This window comes from Sus scrofa, chromosome 15, assembly GCF_000003025.6.
Source record: "Sus scrofa isolate TJ Tabasco breed Duroc chromosome 15, Sscrofa11.1, whole genome shotgun sequence".
NCBI lineage: Eukaryota > Metazoa > Chordata > Mammalia > Artiodactyla > Suidae > Sus > Sus scrofa.
The window spans coordinates 87,159,902-87,181,094 of record NC_010457.5 but is presented as its reverse complement, the minus strand read 5'-3'; the positions used below and the strand labels follow the sequence as shown (position 1 = coordinate 87,181,094).

General features: G+C 39.4%; 1 protein-coding gene across 1 annotated transcript; it reads left to right on the top strand.

The window, feature by feature from the left end:
* On the top strand, positions 1,142-5,466 carry NEUROD1 (neuronal differentiation 1). The gene is made up of 2 exons (XM_021075510.1): positions 1,142-1,366; positions 2,950-5,466. Exon 2 carries the CDS (start codon positions 2,961-2,963, stop codon positions 4,029-4,031), a length of 1,071 nt encoding a protein of 356 aa, XP_020931169.1. The 5' UTR covers positions 1,142-1,366; positions 2,950-2,960; the 3' UTR covers positions 4,032-5,466.

The window sequence follows — 21,193 nt, the reverse complement described above, 5'->3', positions numbered from 1 at the left end:
AAAGAACTGCTATTTAAACACAAATATGGCTTCTTCAGAAATGAAAAAGACCCTTTTACCACAGGCCCTTTGCACTTCCCTTTGAGAAATCTTGTCTCAACCAAGTTCCTATTTACAGGCCCAAGAGTGGGGATGGGGAGTGAGGCAGCCTGTGGCAGGGAATCAGGAGCATCTGGGTGAGGGCATATTTTACATCAATCCAATGGCCTTGGTTGATAGGACAGAATCCGCGTCAGAGAATCTCCAGATTTCAAGCATGAGAGCTCCAGGAACCAATGAGGCCAAGGACTAGAGCGTTCTGAGGATAAGGCTCACAGGAGAGAGTGACAGAGACATAATGAGGGATCTCCAGGAACAAGGGTAGCTGAGGGTCTGGACGCATGGGGTTGCGTGTATGGTAAAATAGGTAGGTACAAAATTTTGTATACTGTTTGGTCTGGGTGGGGCGATCCAGCTAAGGAAGTTAGAGGACTAGTCTCACAACTGCATTCGCAAACGAAGCCTTTTTTATATGGCGTTCAGGTTTGCTTAAGGGGCCGATGGAAATTGGGAGAAGCTACCCCTTGGCACCAATGAGCAAAGCATCTACCAAAGGGGAGAAACCAAGAGATGGCCACAATGAAGGAAGGGAGTGAGCAGGAAGCTAGTGCCTGGGAGAAGAATCCAAAGGAGTCTCCCCGCTTCTGCCTCTTTCACCTCTGCCCTACTTAGCTCCTCAGCACAGGCCACTAACTCTGTAAACCCAGCCAGCTTTAGCTTTCCCGCTCCTTTCTCTCAAACTCCTTCCCCCCCAACCCCGACCGCCTCCTTTCCCCCGCGCCCCTTCTCCCTTCTGCCGCCCGAAAGGGTTAATCTCTCCTGCGGGTAAAAACAGGTCCGCGGAGTCTCTAACTGGCGACAGATGGGCCACTTTCTTCTGGCCACAAAGGGGCCGGAATGGAGCGCTCCGCGGCATACAAATGGGCAGGTCACGTGGTTCCCGGCTCTTGGCTGGACTGGGAGGACCATATGGCGCATGCCGGGGAGGAAGATGGGGCGGGGTAGGGGTGGGGGAGAACGGAGCTGGAGTCTGAGGAGGGTGGGAGAAGAGGGAGGCGGAGGTGGCAGGGGCGAGGGGCGGGGGGCGGGGGAAAGGAGACTGTCGGAAGGGAGCGCAAGGCCTGGACGCGTGCGCAGGCGCAGGGCGCAGGAACCTGCTCGCCGCTCCGCTCCCAGCCCCGCCCGCGTTCAGCATCACCACCTCGCCTATATAACCTGAGCGCCCGTGAGGCCGGGACACGAGGAATTCGCCCCACGCAGAAGCACCGCGTCCCGGGGCCCGAGGGTTATGAGACCATCACTGCTCAGGACCTACTAACAACTACAGGTAATTACAATCCTTTCATTTTTGCTGAGAATAAAAGCAGCATTTGAAGATGTGTATCTACATATTCTGTGTGTTTGTGAGCGCATGTGTGGGTATTGAGACATGCATTCCTTTCCACAATTGCAGACAAATACGCGCACAATTTGACTCACATTACTCAAATATTCACTGCCAGCTTTTTAGTTAAAAAAAATGTTTTACCTTTTTTCTATGTGTGTTTTGAGGGCGAAAGTATAGGAGCATCTTTGGATTTTTTAAAAATGTAGCGCGCACTAACTCTATAATTATTTGCTAGTGGTGACTTCGAAGTTCTGAAAGCAAATGACTTCCTCACTTTTTCACTTCTTTCACTAAGGAAAAGAAAAAGCCCATGTTACCAAGATTTATTTTGTCTACATGTATTTCATGCGCACCGGGAGTGCCAAGTTATTTTTTTCACTGAAGGAAAGTAGCATTGATACTTTGAATATACATACCCTAGAAAGTAAAGCGGGTTGACAGGTAGTTTAGTTGAGAGGAAGAAAAATGTGGAGAAAGGGAAAGGGACCCACTCTTACTACCTGTTACTGCTCCAGGGTCGGCAAAGTCCCCAGCAGCCACTGCAGGAGCCAGAAATTCAGTTGTCTCACTAAAGGCTTTTTATTTTTCTTATTAGAAGCGGCAACTTCGCCATTACCAATCGCTGACCATTATAATTACTCAATCTTTTAAAGGGAGGTTTCGAGGCGAACTTTGAAAAGCCCCAATAAAGAGCGGGCGGTCCTTTCAATGGGCTGTTTATTAGAGAGGAGCCTTCCGCACCTGATCCCCAGCGCGTGGAAGAGCGCTCAGTGCGGTGCCCCAGCCCTGGCCCTGAAGCAATCGCTTATTGTACAGGGTGGAAATTCAGTAGAGGGCCAGCCGGGTGGGAGGCGAGAAAAGAAAGGCGAGAGCGGGGTCGAAGACCCCAACCCACTTTTGTTACTAAATGTTTCGTTGATGGTGAAATAATTTGGTGGAAACTACTTCTCCTCTGCCATGCATTTGCTTTTCAATCTCTAGTCAGCATAATCTTCTTAAAAATCACCGCCGGCGTTAGCAAATTACGTAATGGCTCTTCAACTTTAATCGCTAAGTACTGGGAAGCCAGGACAGAGATGGAAACGGAATTGCAATTTTCAGACTCATCATTTTTTTGGAGTTGTGAGTGACTTTGAACTCATGCAGATAAATATGAAGTCACCAAAACATACACTCATTTTCACACACATTATCCTACCAGGTAATCATCATAAATACACGTAGAATTTTTTAATTGCAAAGAAACATACACACAGGAGTGTACAGTGTACGTATAACACATATTCACTCTCTCCCCTGCTCCCAGCCCAATCCTGTCTCCTCTGTTCCAGCGGGGCACACACAAGCCATTATAAAACTCTGCATTTAACTTTTCCTCAGGTGCAATCAATTTTGAAATGAGTTGGTAATTCTTTTTACACACATTTCTGCAGGGCTAGTTAGTGAAAGCTGAAGGCATATGGAATTTTCGAATGTAGCCTCTTTCTCCTTTTCTGTTTTCCTCTCTCTCCTGTTGAATGTAGGAGACCTAAACATGACCAAATCATACAGCGAGAGTGGGCTGATGGGAGAGCCTCAGCCCCAGGGTCCTCCAAGCTGGACAGACGAGTGTCTCAGTTCTCAGGACGAGGAGCACGAGACAGACAAAAAGGAGGACGACCTTGAAGCCATGAATGCGGAAGAGGACTCACTGAGGAACGGGGGAGAGGAGGAGGAGGAAGACGAGGACTTGGAAGAGGAGGAGGAAGAGGAAGAGGAGGATGATGATCAAAAGCCTAAAAGACGTGGCCCCAAAAAGAAGAAGATGACCAAGGCGCGCCTGGAGCGTTTTAAGCTGAGACGAATGAAAGCCAACGCCCGGGAGCGGAACCGCATGCACGGGCTGAATGCGGCGCTGGACAACCTGCGCAAGGTGGTGCCCTGCTACTCCAAGACACAGAAGCTGTCCAAAATCGAGACACTGCGCTTAGCCAAAAACTACATCTGGGCTCTGTCGGAGATCTTGCGTTCAGGCAAAAGCCCTGACCTGGTCTCCTTTGTACAGACTCTCTGCAAGGGCTTATCCCAGCCCACCACCAACCTGGTTGCAGGCTGCCTGCAGCTCAATCCTCGGACTTTTCTGCCTGAGCAGAACCAGGACATGCCTCCGCACCTGCCCACGGCCAGCGCTTCTTTCCCTGTGCACCCCTACTCTTACCAGTCGCCCGGGCTGCCCAGCCCGCCCTACGGCACCATGGACAGCTCCCATGTCTTCCACGTAAAGCCGCCGCCACACGCCTACAGCGCAGCGTTAGAGCCCTTTTTTGAGAGCCCCCTGACTGATTGCACCAGCCCTTCCTTCGATGGACCCCTCAGCCCGCCGCTCAGCATCAACGGCAACTTCTCTTTCAAACACGAACCGTCCGCCGAGTTTGAGAAAAATTATGCCTTTACCATGCACTATCCTGCAGCGACCCTGGCAGGGGCCCAGAGCCACGGATCAATCTTCTCGGGCGCCGCTGCCCCTCGCTGTGAGATCCCTATAGACAACATTATGTCGTTCGATAGCCATTCACATCATGAGCGAGTCATGAGTGCCCAGCTTAATGCCATCTTTCACGATTAGAGGCACGTCAGTTTCACCATCCCTGGGAAATGAACCCACTGTGCTTACAGTGACTGTCGTGTTTACAAAAGGCAGCCCTTTAGGTACTACTGCTGCAAAGTGCAAATACTCCAAGCTTCAAGTGATATATGTATTTATTGTCGTTACTGCCTTTGAAAGAAACAGGGGATCAAAGTTCCTGTTCACCTTATGTATTATTTTCTATAGCTCTTCTATTTTAAAAAAATAATAATACAGTAAAGTTAAAAAAAAAAAGCACCACAAATTTGGTGTAGCTGTATTAAGAGCATATTAATTATTTGATCGGGATAACAAAATCACAAGCAATAATTAGGATCTATGCAATTTTTAAACTAGTAATGGGCCAATTAAAATATATATAAATATATATTTTTCAACCAGCATTTTACTACTTGTTACCTTTCCCATGCTGAATTATTTTGTTGTGATTTTGTACAGAATTTTTAATGACTTTTTATAATGTGGATTTCCTATTTTAAAACCATGCAGCTTCATCAATTTTTATACATATCAGAAAAGTAGAATTATATCTAATTTATACAAAATAATTTAACTAATTTAAACCAGCAGAAAAGTGCTTAGAAAGTTATTGTGTTGCCTTAGCACTTCTTTCCTCCCTAATTGTTAAAACAATTGCACAATTTGAGCAATTCATTTCACTTTAAAGTGTTTCCCTTTCCTTAAAATGATAACCAGACCCATAATTATTAAGAAGAATAAAAACAAGAGATGTGTTCCCTATCAAAACATATCAATTAAATACATTACTTGCACAAGCTTGTATATACATATTATAAACAAATGCCAACATACCCTTCTTTAAATCAAAAGCTGCTTGACTATCACATACAATTTGCACTGTTTCTTTTTAGTCTTTTACTCCTTTGCATTCCATGATTTTACAGAAAGTCTGAAGCTATTGATGTTTCCAGAAAATATAAATGCATGATTTTATACATAGTCACACAATGGGTGGTTTGTCATATATTCATGTAATGAATCTGAGCCTAAATCTGATCAGGTTGTTAATGTTGGGGTTTATACCTATTGTAGTCAATTAGTACAGTAGCTTAAGTAAAGTCAGACCATTTAATTCATAATTAGAACAATAGCTATTGCATGTAAAATGCAGTCCAGAATAAGTGCTGTTTGAAATGTGATACTGGTACCACTGAAATCGACCTGTACTGTAATCTTGTTTGTAATCCTGTATATTATGGTGTAATGCACAATTTAGAAAACACCCATCCAGTTGCAATAAAATAGTATTGAAAATCTGAGCAGTTGTTGCATTTCTTCTTAAAGTGATGTTTTTAAGTATATTTAATTCCTAAGCCGAATAATTACTTTATTTGCTGAGTTAAAACAAAACAAAACACTAAATTCTGTTTGTAGAATAAAATAAAAAAGTTAATGCAAACTCTCTAGTCTATTTATCTTGCTTAGGGAGTCACCAGTTCTTTGTAGATAATGAAACGACCAAACTGATACTTCATTACTTGGAATATGAGGCTGGAGTGGGGGAGGGGTTGTGGAGAGACAAACAGTTGTATTTTTGTGTTTCGTCTTGTTTTGTTTTCCATTCCTTTAAATGATTATGTTATGTGTTTTCTTCAATTTTTTTTAAAGATAGGGATTTTTAAAAGGTGAATTTAGTTAATTATTAACAAGCAAGATACAAGTATCCTAGCTTAGTTTGTTTACATGTTTAAAAATATATTAGAAAAACTTTATCGTTGTCTTGGTGCTTTGTTATCTGTACCTTTTCCTGAAGTAAAGTGTTCTCTATTGCAAATCAGTACTCTCCCAAAAAGCAAAAATGATATTCCTATAGAATATACCAGGAAGAAATGATTTAATTAATTTAAAGAATCTAAAAGTAGCATTTTATCATTGTTCTACACGTGATGACTACCATAATTTTCCAAGAAAAAAAGTAATGTATTACTTACACTCAAGAACATACTATTTGTACTATAATACTTTTTAGGAAAGTGTAATTGTTTCCTTAGCCCCTTTGAAGTACTATTCTGCTATTTTATAAATAGAACTTACTGGGAAAACTCAGAGATGATTCTGTCCACTGTTAAGGCCACTAAAAAAGTTTGGCTTTCTTCTTCCTCTGGATATATTGACTGACAGGAATAATTTCTAGGGAATAATGTTTTGGCACTTGGGCCCTGGCTCTACTGTGGTACTCTGATTACTGTCATTAGTAACTCCATTGTTCTTCCTCTGATTCGGATGCCACATTGGATGACTACCTCCCATCCCAAGCTTGTTCCTTTAATCTCCTTCTCATTTGTGATTTAGGGGTTCCAGAAAGCTGACCTCATTTAGCAAGCTGCTCCAGAAAAATGTGAGTAATCTAATGGACGGGAACAATTAGCCATACTAATAACATTGCCAAGGGGGCTACGTCAAGCTGTGACAGTAGCAGTAAGGAATATTTCAACATTTAAAAAATGTTTGAGTGCAATTTAAAATATATCATTTTAGCATGTTTTCCATCATCCTTCATCACATGACAGAAATACTTTTAAGTTAGTCCTAACTTTATCCAAAATGCAGTCATCTCATTCCAAGTGAAGCAGAGTTGTTATTGAGGAATCAAGCTGTTGCTTCTTATATCCAAGATTGCTTTCACTGTTCTTACTTTAAGAGGCATAATACTGATATGATATCTGAACATTGACAGCCTTCCAGCCTAGGAGACCATGAAGTGAACATTCAGATCTGATGTGATCTATTCAGCAGCTCAATTTCACCTGTAATTAAAATTAGACATCTTCATGCAAACTAAAAACTGTTGCTGTAGTGAACAGAAGAAAGAGTAAGAGGATGACATTAAGAATTTCAGCTTTTAAAACGGCAAGCGGGGAATCTAACTGTAGATTATTTTTGTAGGGTAGGAATGAAGACTAAGTGAGGTGTGATTTTTTTTTTGTCCTCCCATTTTGCCTGTATAACTTATTTCTAAACATAAAGATTCTTTCAGTCAGTCAAGGAGTAACTCACATGCCACCATCTTTTATTCAAAGGCAGGCACAGATGTTCCTTCTGCAGGGGAGGTTTTAATTTATGAAAATGATATTGTTTATGCATGAATGAACTGAATGCACTCTGCATAACACACAACACTTCCATCTGATCAGAGAAATACCACAGAACCCGTGCCAATGTCAGAAACATATTCTACAAATTTACTCACTTAAATGTTTAATGAATATTTGGAAGGCATTTTCAAACCACAAGAAACCTTTTCAATTATCTTTTTCTTTTCTTTTTAAATTGTTAGCCATATTTAAAGAGACTTTACAGTTTTCATAATTGGCCAGTGCCTGTATCTAGCTAATAAGAGAAGAAAATATTTCGCTAAGTGAAAAACAACCAAAAAGAAGAAACATTGGCATCTATAGGTTCATTGGGAAAAAAAATTCTTTTAGTGTTGTTGTATATTACTTCTTATGAGTAATGTTTAGGATTCTGTGTGTTCTCTCATCTTGAATAATTACTATTCTTATCAAATAAGATGTTTTGATCTACTTATTTAACGTGAAAATGTTCTGAAGTTATTACTAGAATAAGCTGGTATTTAAAATCAGCAGATATTTTCATAAATTGGAGATGAAATTTGGCTAAATATTTTAACTGGTGCCTAATTCCTTTTGAATAGAATACTACATAACTTAGGTTTCATTTATATCATCAATTACAAATATAGTATGATCTATCTACTTTTAATCCAAAAAAAGACAATTAAATGTCAGTTAAAATAGAGGATTATAATACCTTAAAAATGTTTTGCTAATTTTGGGTTTATGATATGTTATAGTAAAATAACATTTGAAACAAATTATGTGTTCTAATAATCTTAAAAAAACTTAGTTTTCACATTTGAAAGTCTATAATTCTTAAAAAATTAATGCATTTCTGAAAGAAGCTAGCAATTACTAAAATGATACATGGATCATTAGCTAACAGTTTGAGCCAAGCTGTTTTAGTTCTATAATTAAACAAGAGATTTAAAGTGAAAATATCTATTAAACAATTAATAAAACTAGGTTTCAAAACATAGGTTGAATTTGTCTTGATGGGAGTTGCATCATAGCAAAGCTATTTCTTAAACTATACTAAAATCTCCTCTCTTCTCCTTTTCCTCCACCACCACTTATTTCCTGAAAACCATCTAAATGAAATCTTTAATTCCAGGGTCTGATAAAGAATAAAAGAGCCAAGGCAACATCTTGTGGAACACCAGGACTGAGAACTCTTGTTGTTACCATGCACAGAGGCGTTCTGGCGTCAGATGCAGAGTGATTTGTATGGTGGCATAATCATTGGCTCCTGGCCAGGCATTATGTTTTGGAGGACACTATTGTCAAGAACCATTCAACTAGAAATCTGCACTGTATGCACTCAAAAGTTGAGATCATCTGCCTTCCTATGTCAGGAAGAATTCTGTGCTGGCAATTGACTCATGGACTCTCTTCACACACACTAACACTTGGTTCAATGGCTCTGATGGAATTAGCTGTAAAACCAAATTAGTGGCATCAATAAGACAAGGCCACAGCCTCTGGGGACTTCTGTTTAAATTGCTAATCTTAAAATATCTTAAAATGCAGGATGTTGTGTTAATCCTGGGCTAAATCTTCAGCTACATTAAATGTGGATTTGGCTACCTAAACATTACTGTGCTATTTGCCCAATTACCTTAGAGGTAGATGGGTGGTGACAGTAACCATCTTTACAGACCCCAGGTATGGAGCAGTCCAGAGGGATGGATTGACATCCAGAGACAAAAGAATAAATTTAATCTTGCGTATGTGAGACAACTTGATAACTTATTTTGCGGTGAACAAGATTAAAAGCTAACCCTACTTTATGCTTTGATGTTGTAAGGACAGACAGAAAGAAGGCTTCATGCATTTACTAGGTAAGTGCTAACTATTTTCCATTCATTCCCACGTTTCATCATTAAAGCAACCCTGTGCCTTACTTTACAGATGGAGAAACTTCAGGAAGCTGGGATACCTAGATCCTTCTGTACAGTTACTTTTCTTCATTCAAGTTCTAACTGAAATGCAACTTTCCTCAAGGAAACACTTCCTGATTCCCATTTAAAGTAGCCACCACCTTCAACGCTTATGTTGCTTCTCGTCTTTTTCAGAGCATTTATCTATCTAATGCAATCTTGCTTATTATTTTTTAGTTTATTTTAAAATTATTTACTTCTTAAAGATGTGGGCTTCACAAGAACAGGAACTTTGTCTCTGTTGTTTGTCACTGTTTCTCTGGTGCTTAGAAGACCCACAGATCCTCAATAAATATGAACATTCTCAAGGAATCGAACCACACTAACCTGATGTTGAAGCACATTCTTTAACCACTATGCTACAAATCTAGTCAGTTGGGAATGGAAAGGGCCGCAAATGATTCTGAACCCAGCTAAAGTTATAAGCATTAATTCTGCAGAAAAAGAACGATTGATATTAATTTTCTGTGACTCCATGGCACCAAACTCCTCTCCTCCACTCCTTCTGAGAATCAGTAATCATGAGTTATCATTCATCTTCTCTTTTTACTAATATCAGTTGGTTAAATATAATTGGAATTAGAATACAATAAGAACTAAAATATTATAGACTCTTTCTAGACTATGCCGCTTTTTTATATTCATTAAGAACTCAAATGCATCCTACTTTTTTTCTTTTCTGTTCATCATTCTTTCAGCAGTGGTTCTTGTTTTATTTTTTGTGTTATGTATTGTCCCAAATTTCCTTATCATCATTGAGGAGTTTAGATTACAGCAGATCAGAATCTAATCCATTATAATTATGTACTTCAGAAATGAGTTTGAGAATTTTGAGCAGCATTTAACAAATTAAAAAGTAAAAATAGGCTACATCTAGGCAGATGATGACACAGTAATAGAAACCCACAGTGTATAAGAGAGTACTTTATAATCAGAATAGTTTTTAAATTCATTTCCTCTAACGGTAAGTTAATGGTAAGTTATGACCTTCCTTGTCAGTACAGCACAATTAAAGAACATAGAGTTACTATTTTTAGTGACATCAGGAATTCACTCTAGTGCTACACATGAATTATTAGGAGAGCTGTTTAGGAAACAGAAACATTGGGAGGATCAGTACTCTCAGAAGATGATTTAGTATAAAAATCACTGAAAACTGAACAATAATAATTTTCTTTAAAATAATCATATTAATATACAGTATGTGTTACTGGTTGAGATAAACATTGCTGGATTACCAAAACTTTAATTTATACCTCAAAAATATTCACTGTATAAACCTAGCACATCAATAAGATTTCTTTAGTGTTTTCTCTGAATGATGTCAGTTAATGATGACCATGAAAAGGTATGACTATGATTAAGAGAACTGTTCATTTGGCTAGTGTCGCTAACAATTTTAGTGCTTGTCTACTCGTGGCAGGGAATTATAAATTTATAATCTGTAGTAGTTTTCAAGTATGCAGCCAAGAAATGTTCATATCCAAGAACTGAGTGGAAAATGTAATTGAATTCTAAAAAGAATACTTGGGGAGTTCCTATTGTGGCTCAGTGGTAATGAACACAACTAGTATCCATGAGGATGCGGGTTCGATCTCTGGCCTCGCTCAGGGATCTGGTATTGCTGAGAGCTGTGGTGAAGGCCGGCAGCTGGTGCAGGCCAGCAGCTGCAGTTCCGATTTGCACCCTAGCCTAGGAACTTCCATATGCTGTGTATACAGCCCTAAAAAAAAATAAAAAAATAAAAATAAAAAGAAGATGGGATAACATAACTTGTCATTGTTAGATAACTGATTAATCTTTATTCTAGCCAATAATTAAGTATACAGTAAACAGAAGTGAAAAATGCATGTAAGTTATAACTAAAATCTAAGTAGGGATATTTATTCATTTATTTATTTTGTCTTTTTAGGGCCACACCCACGGCATATGGAGATTCCCAGGCAAGGGGGCAAACTGGAGCTGTTGCCGTGGGCCCATGCCACAGCCACAGCAACACCAGATACAAGTTGTGTCTGCAACCTACACCACAGCTCACGGCATGGATACTTAAAATATTTCTTTACTAAAAGAATTTCCTAGTCAACAGAGGCAAGACTACTTATTTAGACATTTATAAATTTTAACGTAATGTTTTTGGATAAAGAAACTCTATTTTAATGTTTCCTTGACTCTAACTAGCATATTCAAAAAGTTAAATAAAGAGTGATTTTGCTTCCCAAGGTTTCATTTTCATCTAATTAACTAACAATGCATTTACCTCACCTGAAATATATTGTCAAGGAAAAAAATATATATGCTGTAGAGTGTCCCAAAATTCATGTCCAGCCAGAATCTCAGAATGTGATTCTACTTGGAATAGTATCCAAAAATACATTTTTAGGTGTAAGATGTAAATTAAGATGAGGTCATACTGGATTAGAGTTGTCCCCTTAAAAAGGGGACTGTTGTCCATAAAAGGAGAGAACAGAGCATGCAGACACAAAGGCAACACAAAAGGGAGAATAAAGATGTGGGCAGGAATTAGAATGACATGTCTATATGCTAAGGGACTGTAGGAATTGCCAGCAACTACCAGAATCTATGGACAAGGCATGGAAGAGATTTTCCCTCCCAGGAAGGAACCCACTCTGCAGATACCTTGATTAGACTCTGGTCTCTACAACTGTGAACAAATACATTCCTATTGTTTTTTTTTGTTTTGTTTTGTTTTGTTTGTTTGTTTTTTGTTTTTTTTTAATATATATATTTTTTTATTTTCCCACTGTACAGCAAGGGGGTCAGGTTATCCTTACATGTATACATTACAATTACATTTTTCCCCCACCCTTTCTTCTGTTGCAACATGAGTATCTAGACATAGTTCTCAATGCTATTCAGCAGGATCTCCTTGTAAATCTATTCTAAGTTGTGTCTGATAAGCCCAAACTCCTGATCCCTCCCACTCCCTCCCCCTCCCATCAGGCAGCCACAAGTCTCTTCTCCAAGTCCATGATTTTCTTTTCTGAGGAGATGTTCATTTGTGCTGGATATTAGACTCCAGTTATAAATGATATCATATGGTATTTGTCTTTGTCTTTCTGGCTCATTTCACTCAGTATGAGATTCTCTAGTTCCATCCATGTTGCTGCAAATGGCATTATGTCATTCTTTTTTATGGCTGAGTAGTATTCCATTGTGTATATGCACCACCTCTTCCGAATCCAATCATCTGTCGATGGACATTTAGGTTGTTTCCATGTTCTGGCTATTGTGAATAGTGCTGCAATGAACATGCGGGTGCACGTGTCTCTTTTAAGTAGAGTTTTGTCCGGATAGATGCCCAAAAGTGGGACTGCGGAGTCATATGGAAGTTCTATGTATATATTTCTAACATTCCTATTGTTTTAAGCCACCCAACTTGTGGTAATTTGTTATGGCAGTCCTAGGAAACTAATACAATTATCACCTACAATTAATTGATATGTTAAATATACATAAGTGTAGAAGAGTTCATTTAAAATCTTATAAAAAATATTACTTTGTTCAAGCAACATAACATATAACTATCAGCATATTATGTTAGTACCAGGTTTGATATTTAAGCAAGCTGACAAATCATAGCTATTTAATAAGCAAGCATCTGAATTATGTAAAAGTTTATTGGTTTTTATTTGTGTGAAGTAACTTAAATTGACATCCAGATTTAGTCAAGTGTGAATAGGCACACCCAATAAGCTAAACATGATTTTTTTAAAGCTTTATCATAGCATTAACAAAAAAGCATAGAATATAAACTATTACTTATTTTCATTTGAAAAATCCTATAATTATTCTATATGTAGGGAAGTATGTATACAAATAAACAGAATTGTGAAAAAGCAAATACAGCATTTTCCTTGGCTTCACAAACACTCATTCAACACAATTTTATGATGTATAAAATGATGTAATTTAAACAAATGATTGTGATGCAAGTGAATTTAAGTTCCATGTGGCAGCTATTTGGCTATTTGGAAGCAAGAGAGTAGAGTAGGGGGATATACCTGGAGCAGAGAGTTTTACACTATAGAAGGCAGAGTGAAGAAAGGGGGAGGAACTGGTTCTTGCACTGTATTATTTGAGCCACTGGCTCAATCCTCTTCATAAGCTATCCCCACCTCTCTAACTAGGTCGTATTTTTTAGGCCAGTATGAGCTGGGTTCTCTGTCACATAAGGAGACTTCTCTGATACAAAAGAGACTGTGATTTTGTTGTTGCTTGGTCTTTTTATACATAAAGTTGGAGAAAACTGTGGATATAGTGAAGATGAAATAGAATGTTACATCTTTGTGGGTGTGTTGGGTAGAGGAAGTTGTTAAGAAGAGTGGAGGGTACGAGATCTGGAACACAGGCAATTCCTTTGGAGAGGAGAGCTACTTCTTTCTAGAGACAGGAGTCAGGGTAGAGAAAGAGAATTTCAGGAGTAAAGGTTAGAGAGTAGTGAGAGTCTACTCTGACCAGATTCTTTCATGTGAAGATGGAGGGATGATGACATGCTACATGAGAGAGAGTTGAAGGAGATTAACAGAAGGTTTAGAACAGCCTCTCCAGGAATAAAGAGAATAAGCTCCATCAAGATTAATCAATACTAGCACAGTAGGGCTTAGAACTGAGCCAAGTTTGGAGACTATATTAATGTTATAGTTTGTAGTAGCCTTAATCCACATGCTTCAGTGAAAATCTCTCAGAAGCCCACAATTCAGAGTGGAAACAGAAGATAGTTGCAGGTGGAGTTCTCGTGGTGGCTCAGCTGGTTAAGAATCCAACTATTATCCATGAGGAGGCAGGTTTTATTCCTGGGCTCACTCAGTGGGTTAAGGATCTGGCATTGCTGTGAGCTGTGGTGTAGGTTGCAGACACAGTTCAGATCCTGTGTTGCTGTGGCTGTGGTGTAGGCCGGCAGCTACAGCTCCAATTTGACTCTAGCCTGGGAACTTCTGTATGTTGTGGGCGTGGCCCTAAAAAGAAAAAAAAAAAAGATAGTTGAAAGATAGTTGAAGATTTTTATGGCATTTGGATAAAAAAATTACAGGTGCTGAGAAGAGAGGAGTTGAGAAATTGAAGTGATATGCCATGGGGCCCAGGGGAGCAAAGAGTGAATGCACATGGTAGATGGGCAAAGATGGCGCTAACAATTCTGCAATGGCCTGGAAGATAGAGCTTGAAATGAATTTGTGGATCTGACTAAGGAAATTTTTGGCAGAATATTATAAGTGCTGATTGGCTTCTTTTATGTGTATAATATTTTAAAATTCTTTTCCATTTATAGGTTATTATAAGTTATTGAATATAGTTCCCTGCACTACATAGTAAATCCTTGTTGTTCACCTATTTTATACTATGGTAGTGTGTATCTGTTAATCTCTTACCCTTAATTTATCCCTCCCTACCCCATTTCCCCTTTGGCAGCCATGTCTGCTTTCTGTTTTGTAAATAAGTTCATTTGTATTATTTTATTTTAGATTCCACATATAAGTGATATAATATTTGTCTTTCTCTTTCCAACTTACTTCACTTAGTGTGATAATCTCTAGGTCCATTCATCTTGCTGCAAATGGCAATATCTCATTCTTTTTTTATGGCCAAGTAATATTCCAATGTGTGTGTGTATACTGCATTTTCTTTATCCATTCTTCTGTAGATGGACATTTATATTGCTTCCATATCTTGGCTATTATAAATAGTGCCACTATGAACACTGGGGTGTGTGTGTCTTTTCAAGTTAGAGTTTTTGCTTTTCCCAGATATATGCCCAGGAGTGGGACTGATGGATCACATGGTAACTCTATTTCATTTTTAAAGGAACCTCTATACTGTCCTCCATAGGTGTTGTACCAATTTACATTTTTATCAACAGTGTAGGAGAGTTCCCTTTTCTCCCTACTCTCTCTAGCATTTATTATTTGTAAACTTATAGATGATGGCCATTCTGATCAGTGTCAGGTGGTACCTCATTGCAGTTTTGATTTGGATTTCTCTAATAATTAGTGATTTTGAGCATCTTTTCATTTGTATGTCTTCTTTGGAAAAATATCTATTTAGGTCTTTGGCCAATTTCAGATTTTTTTTTTTTTTTTGCTGTCAAATTATATATTTTGGAAATTAAGCTCTTGTCTGTTGCATTGTTTGCAAATATTTCTCCCATTCTGTAGGTTCTTTTCATTTTGTTTTTGGTTTCCTTAGCTAAAAAACTATTAATTTTGACTGGGTCCTATTTTTTAAAAAGACTCCCATTTCTTAATGGCCAACTTAGAGCAGCCTGATTTTGGAATTTATTAATGTGATAAGTAAGATCATATTTTGAAAACACTTCTAGCTGGATATTATGTAAATGATAGACAAATGAACAAGCCTTTTGCTATAAGGGCAGGGATAAAAAGAAGGACAAAGAGGAAGGATCCACTCACTGACTGTCAAAGTGTTGACTATGTTGTTGAAAACACTCAAAATCACCTGCTGTAATTTTTAAAACATGTGCTTCTAGGAATAGTTCAGTTACAGGTTCAAAATCTCAGAGCATCAGTGGGAGGCAGAGACTGGGAATTTTCATTTAAAAAAAATTAAGATTCTTAAGCACATCCAAGTTTGAAAAGAATAAGAGTTTGTGTTCAGAAAGAATCCTTTTTTGAGTTTAAGTATTCAAGAAGTTCAAGGTTCAGAGGATGTTTAAAAATGGGAACCTACAACAGAGGACACCGTAGATAGTAGAGATGAGACTGTCATGAAAATTTGGGACTTGGGGATTGTAGAGAATACTGAAGTGCCCCCAAATGGTGGCAGAAAATTATGTAAAATTCAAAGACTGTACCCAGTGCTAAACTCTTTGGTGCCTATGGGTAAGAGGTTGGAAAGCAGTGACTGTTTTCCACAGAGAGATGGGGTGTTGCCTCCTCTATACAATGCCTTTTTCACACCTGTAATAGTAGGAGCTCTAGGAAATAAGGATAGGTTTCTGACTGAAATTGTCTGTTTTATTTATATTTCTGGTTATACCTAATTTAAGATTCTTCACTCCAGCATTGCTGGCAGTTACTGTGAAAAAATTTAAGCTCTCTATTTGGTGGAAATACCTTTCAAATTGTTTGCTCCAAGTTTACGGATATCAGTACCTACCTACAAACTGGTTTGGAAACCTTGAGGGAAAGGGAAGAGGGGCCCACTTCTTTCTTGGGTCACTTATTATTGTTTATTCAGAAGCTAGACATTACATGGTCATGCCATTTCATAATTGCATGAGATGGGTCACAGGACACAGGTGAGAAATTCATTTTAAACAATTTCATCATAAATGCAAAAAACTGGCACATGAAGAAAATGTGATATTCTGACTTGGTGGGATTCTGTCATTTTTTCTATTTTCTCTGTAATTCTTGAAGGGACATATGGCCCTCTACCTTTTAGGCAGCAGGAGCCCAGGTAGCAAGAACATTCTGACAAAATCTCTGCTCAGCATGAGAAGGAAGTGGTTCCTTTGACACATTGACAAAGTGCCCATTTAGCATCAGAAATGACTGAAAGATGAAAGCTCGCTTCACCCAAAATAGATGTTGATGTGAAGAAACTAAATACATCCTGAATTTTTATTTTCTTTATTATCACTCATGGGACATAATATGTTCAATAGCATCAGAAATTAATAACAGAATTCAATTTAAACAGTTAATTTATTCATTCATGTGTTCAACAAACACATTTATTGAGCACATTTCATACTGAGACCACTCTTTTAGACACGAGAGATAGAGCCAGAAGCAGGCAGACTAGGTCACGTCTGTCATTGAGGTACCCATCTGATGGCAGAGGGTGGACAGACAAGAAGTACGCAAATAATTCCATTAAGTACTTTTAGATCGTGGGATATGCAATGAAGGAAATAACATTGAGTAGGGGGCAACTTTTGATTGATGGTCAGGGAAGACCCTCTGAGAGGGTGACATGATGTGGATTTGGGCACCATGCAAAGCTAGGCCATTGTGAAAATTGCTCCAGGCCAAGTACACAACAATAGCAGAGACCCTGAATGAGGAAAGGACTTGCTTTATTTGAGCAGTAGAAAGAAGGCCAGTCTGATTGGACATAAGTAGTATAAAAATGGAAAAAAATAGTAGGAGACAGAGTTTGAGCAGGTGGGCAGGAGTCAGATCACATGGGGTCTCACAGATCAAGGTGGGTGTTTGGATTTTATTCCTCCTGCACTGAGCAGTCCATAATAAAAATACTCTGTAAATTAGAATTTGAAAAAGAACTATGTTGATGGTAATTTGGTGACATATGCACTCAATCATTTGTCACACAAACTTTAAACTTTAAAGACAGCAAAGGGAATGACTAGGATTATCCATGGGCCAGAGCACAAGCATGAGATTTCCTTGCCCCTGGTCTTCAATGCAGTAGGTCTGAATGTCTCTGTTGGCTGTGATTTCACCTGCCTCCATCTGTGTAACTGAGAAGGTGTCCCTGATTTCAGAAGGCTGTCCCATCAGGCTTGCATTCCTGGCATTTGCCTAGACAACTAATAACTTCCTGAAAACAATATTAACAAATACCCAAGCTTCAGCCAAAGCAGGGAAAGCAATGTTCAGGAAGGTCCTTGAAAATTTCCAGAGTGCCATTCTCATGTACTAGTGTATTTATTACATATGCAACATGTATGGGATAATTGTTCTTCAGGATCTAGGAGGAAAAACTATTGGGTGGCACTGGCATTATTGTTACAGATAATGTTACAGAAATTCATTCATTCTTTCATACTTTTTCTTGAGCTCTTACTATGTGCTAGGCTCTGTGCTAGACAGTAAGAATTTAATGAAAAACAATATAAATTTCCTTCCATCAAGGAAATTTATTCTAGCAAAAATAATAACATTTATTGAGCATTTCTTATATTCCATCAGTAAGGGTATTAACTGATTCAATGGGGAACCTAGACAGTAAACAAATAAAGATAGAAAAAAGTAATTATAATAGATGTGAAAAAATAAAGCAGGGTATGGTAGAGAAATTACTTGTAGCCTAAAATTGTCTATGTTCTCATCCTTAGAACCTGTGACTATGTGAGCCCACCTAGTGTAAGGGATTTTGCAGATGTTGCTAAGGATTATCCAGGCAGGCCCTATGTAATCTCAAGCGTCCTTATAAGAGGAAAAAAAGGTCAAAGTCAGAGACAGAAGATGAAATGATGAAAGCAGGGAGACAATGCTATGTATGTTGCTAGCATTGAAGCTGGAAGAAGGGACCATGAGCCAGGAAATGCTAGCAACCTCTAGAAGCTGGAAAATGCAAGGAAATGATACCTCCCCTCTCCTGGAGGAATGTAGGCATATTGAAACCTTGATTTTAGTCCACTGTAACTGAGTTTGGACTGCTGACCTCCATCATGTAAGATATTTGGATTGTTTAAGGCATTCTGTGTTAACAGCAGCAATACGAAACTATCACACAGGGTTACGAGGTGGTGAGTGATGAAGGCTGCTCAGCAATGCCCTCTTAGAGAAGGTGCTCTTTAAGCAGAAAAGTGCACAAAGTGGTGGGGGGAGACATCAGGTTGCCTGGCAGATAAAACATTCCAGTTAGAGAAAACAAAGTAAACTTTGAGAAGGGACAAGTCTCACTGTGTTTGAAGACTAGGAAGAAGGCTGGTATGGGAGAGCAAGGGTAAAAGTGTTAGCAGGTGACCTTGGAGAGGTATAGCCAGGGACCAGATTACATAGAGCCTTGGGGTTTTGCTAAACATTTATTCCAAATTCGTTGCTAAGAGTTTATTCTAAGAATGATGGCTAAGGATGACCTGACCCCCTTGCTGTACAGTGGGAAAATAATAATAATAAAAAAAAAGAATGATGGGAAGTCAGAGGAAGGTATGGGTGATGAGTGATAAGATCTTGTTACTTTTTCCTTTTTTTAATGGCTGCACCCACAGTATATGGAAGATTCCTGGGCTGAGGATTGAATCTTGAGCCACAACTACCACCTACAGCAGATCCTTTAACCCACTGCCTGGGGTTGGGGATTGAACCTTAACTCCCACAGTGACCCTAGCTGCTGCAGCCAGATTCTTAACCCACTGTGCTACAGTGGGAACCCCTTATCTTATTACTTTTAAAAGGAGCGATGTGACTGGTGGGTGGAAAACAGACTGGGCTGAAGAAGGCAGTACAGGGAAAGGGGAAAGCAAAGAGATGGACTGGGAGGCTTTTGAAATTGTCAAAGTGAGAGGTACAGGGGTGCAGGCTAGCATGAGAAGCCTATTTTGCACATGGAATTGACAGGATTTGCCAGTGGATTGGATGTGAGGTGTGTGAGAGAGAAAACAAGGAGGATATTTTGATGACACAATTTGCTGAGATTTGTGACATATTGGGAGGAACAGGTTTGTGATAGAAAATCATGAATTTGGTTTTAGATGTTAGGTTTCATTCAGGTGGTTGTTGGACAGGCAAGTAGCAATGTCAGGTAGGCAGTTGGACATGAGCTGAAGTTCAGGGAGTGGTTGGGTTGATGACTTCACCTGAGAAGCTCTGAGAAGTAAGTAAAGCCATGGCACTGATGCCTGTGTAGATGGATCCTGTGGACAGAGCTCCAGGGCACTGCAACCTTTAGATCCCTGGACGAGAACAGCTCATCAAAAGGAAGAAATGGAACACAGCCATTGCTTTCATCCTCAAGAAAAGCAAAGCCAATGTTTTTGGCTCTCTGGCCTGACTGAAGCTTGAAAAATGGCAACTTGCCCCTTGCAAAGGTCCCAAGAAGTAGTCACTGCCTTGGCCTATTTGCCCTGGCTCTCAGTGAGCTTTTAAAATGCCAATGAGCTCTAATTGTGTTGATTGCCTGACAGCTGTGAATACAAGATGCTGACTCCAGAACTGCGACTCATTCTGCAGGGCACCAGCCTTCCCCACTAACGACTGCTGAGCTGAGCCACCTGAAGCCTGCGTGGAGCTTAGCAGCAGCTGCACTTCTGCTCCAAGAAACAGCTCTCTGCAATCAGATCAAACTGAGGCTCTGTCTGCTTTGCCTGGAAGCTTGGGTATTTGCTTTCAGAGCATTAAACAGTCAGACTCCTTGCTTACCTGACATATAGGAGCTTTATGTCTGGAAGGGATTTGGCTAGGCCTATGGTCTCCATCCTCAGTTTTTTTCAAAGTCAAGTTTGAGCAGAGAACCTGGAGATGCTCCTGCTACTGTGAGATTTTCTGACTGCAGCATGACCAGGGCAAGGACAGAGAAGTGGCCACCTATTGGAAGTCATTGGTTAGGCCCTACCACCCTGAAACTAGGCTCACAATTTTAATTTTTTCTCAATACAATTATTCGGACCTTATATCTAAAAAAATAAGCCTGCTGATTTACTTCCCATTCCACTCCTCTTCCTGAGAACTCTCTCCTTGTCTCACCATCAAGCTGTCAACTCCCTGTTAATACTCTGCTTAAAGCAGCAATACTCAGCTCTAGCAGAACGTTGCAATCGGCTGGGGAGCTTTAAAAACTCCTGAAGTCTGGCCCCATCCCCAGAGATTCCAATTTAATTGTGTTTAAGTATAGCCTGGGCATCTGGATTTTTAAAAACTCCCCAGGTGACTCTAATGTGCAATCATCATTGAGAACCACTGGCCTCCAGACTCTGAGCTTTCCAAATTAACAGCTAATTTCATGAATCTCAGCTATCAGGAGAAAGTGAAGGGTGAATTCTCCAGGGCTTGCTCCATTTCCAGGTAACGCAGCATTACAGCAGTAGCTTTCAGGAGAACAAGCCCTACTGCTTGTAATCTCCAGGGACGGTCAGATCCCTGAAGACACAAAACTGCACAGGAGGTATCTTGGGAGAAAGTAGGACCCTCAATACTTATAGCATGGAGACAACTTCCTTTAATATGAAATTTGTTAAAATGAAAATCTGTCTTTGTAAACCAGGGATTTATCTTTGGCTTTTGGGAAGTGAATTCTCTATTACCAGCTGCATAAAGATCAGCTAACTATTGAGGGCACGCAAGCATCGTTATAAACCTCTGTGCTTCAAGATAGCCCACTGGAAAGAAAAGCGGAAAATCAGAGGGTTATACTCTCGCAACAACTTTGAGGACCA

What these genes read in the sequence shown, in the direction of transcription:
- NEUROD1 (XM_021075510.1), top strand. Translation starts at nt 2,961, where the DNA reads ATGACCAAATCATACAGCGAGAGTGGGCTGATGGGAGAGCCTCAGCCC.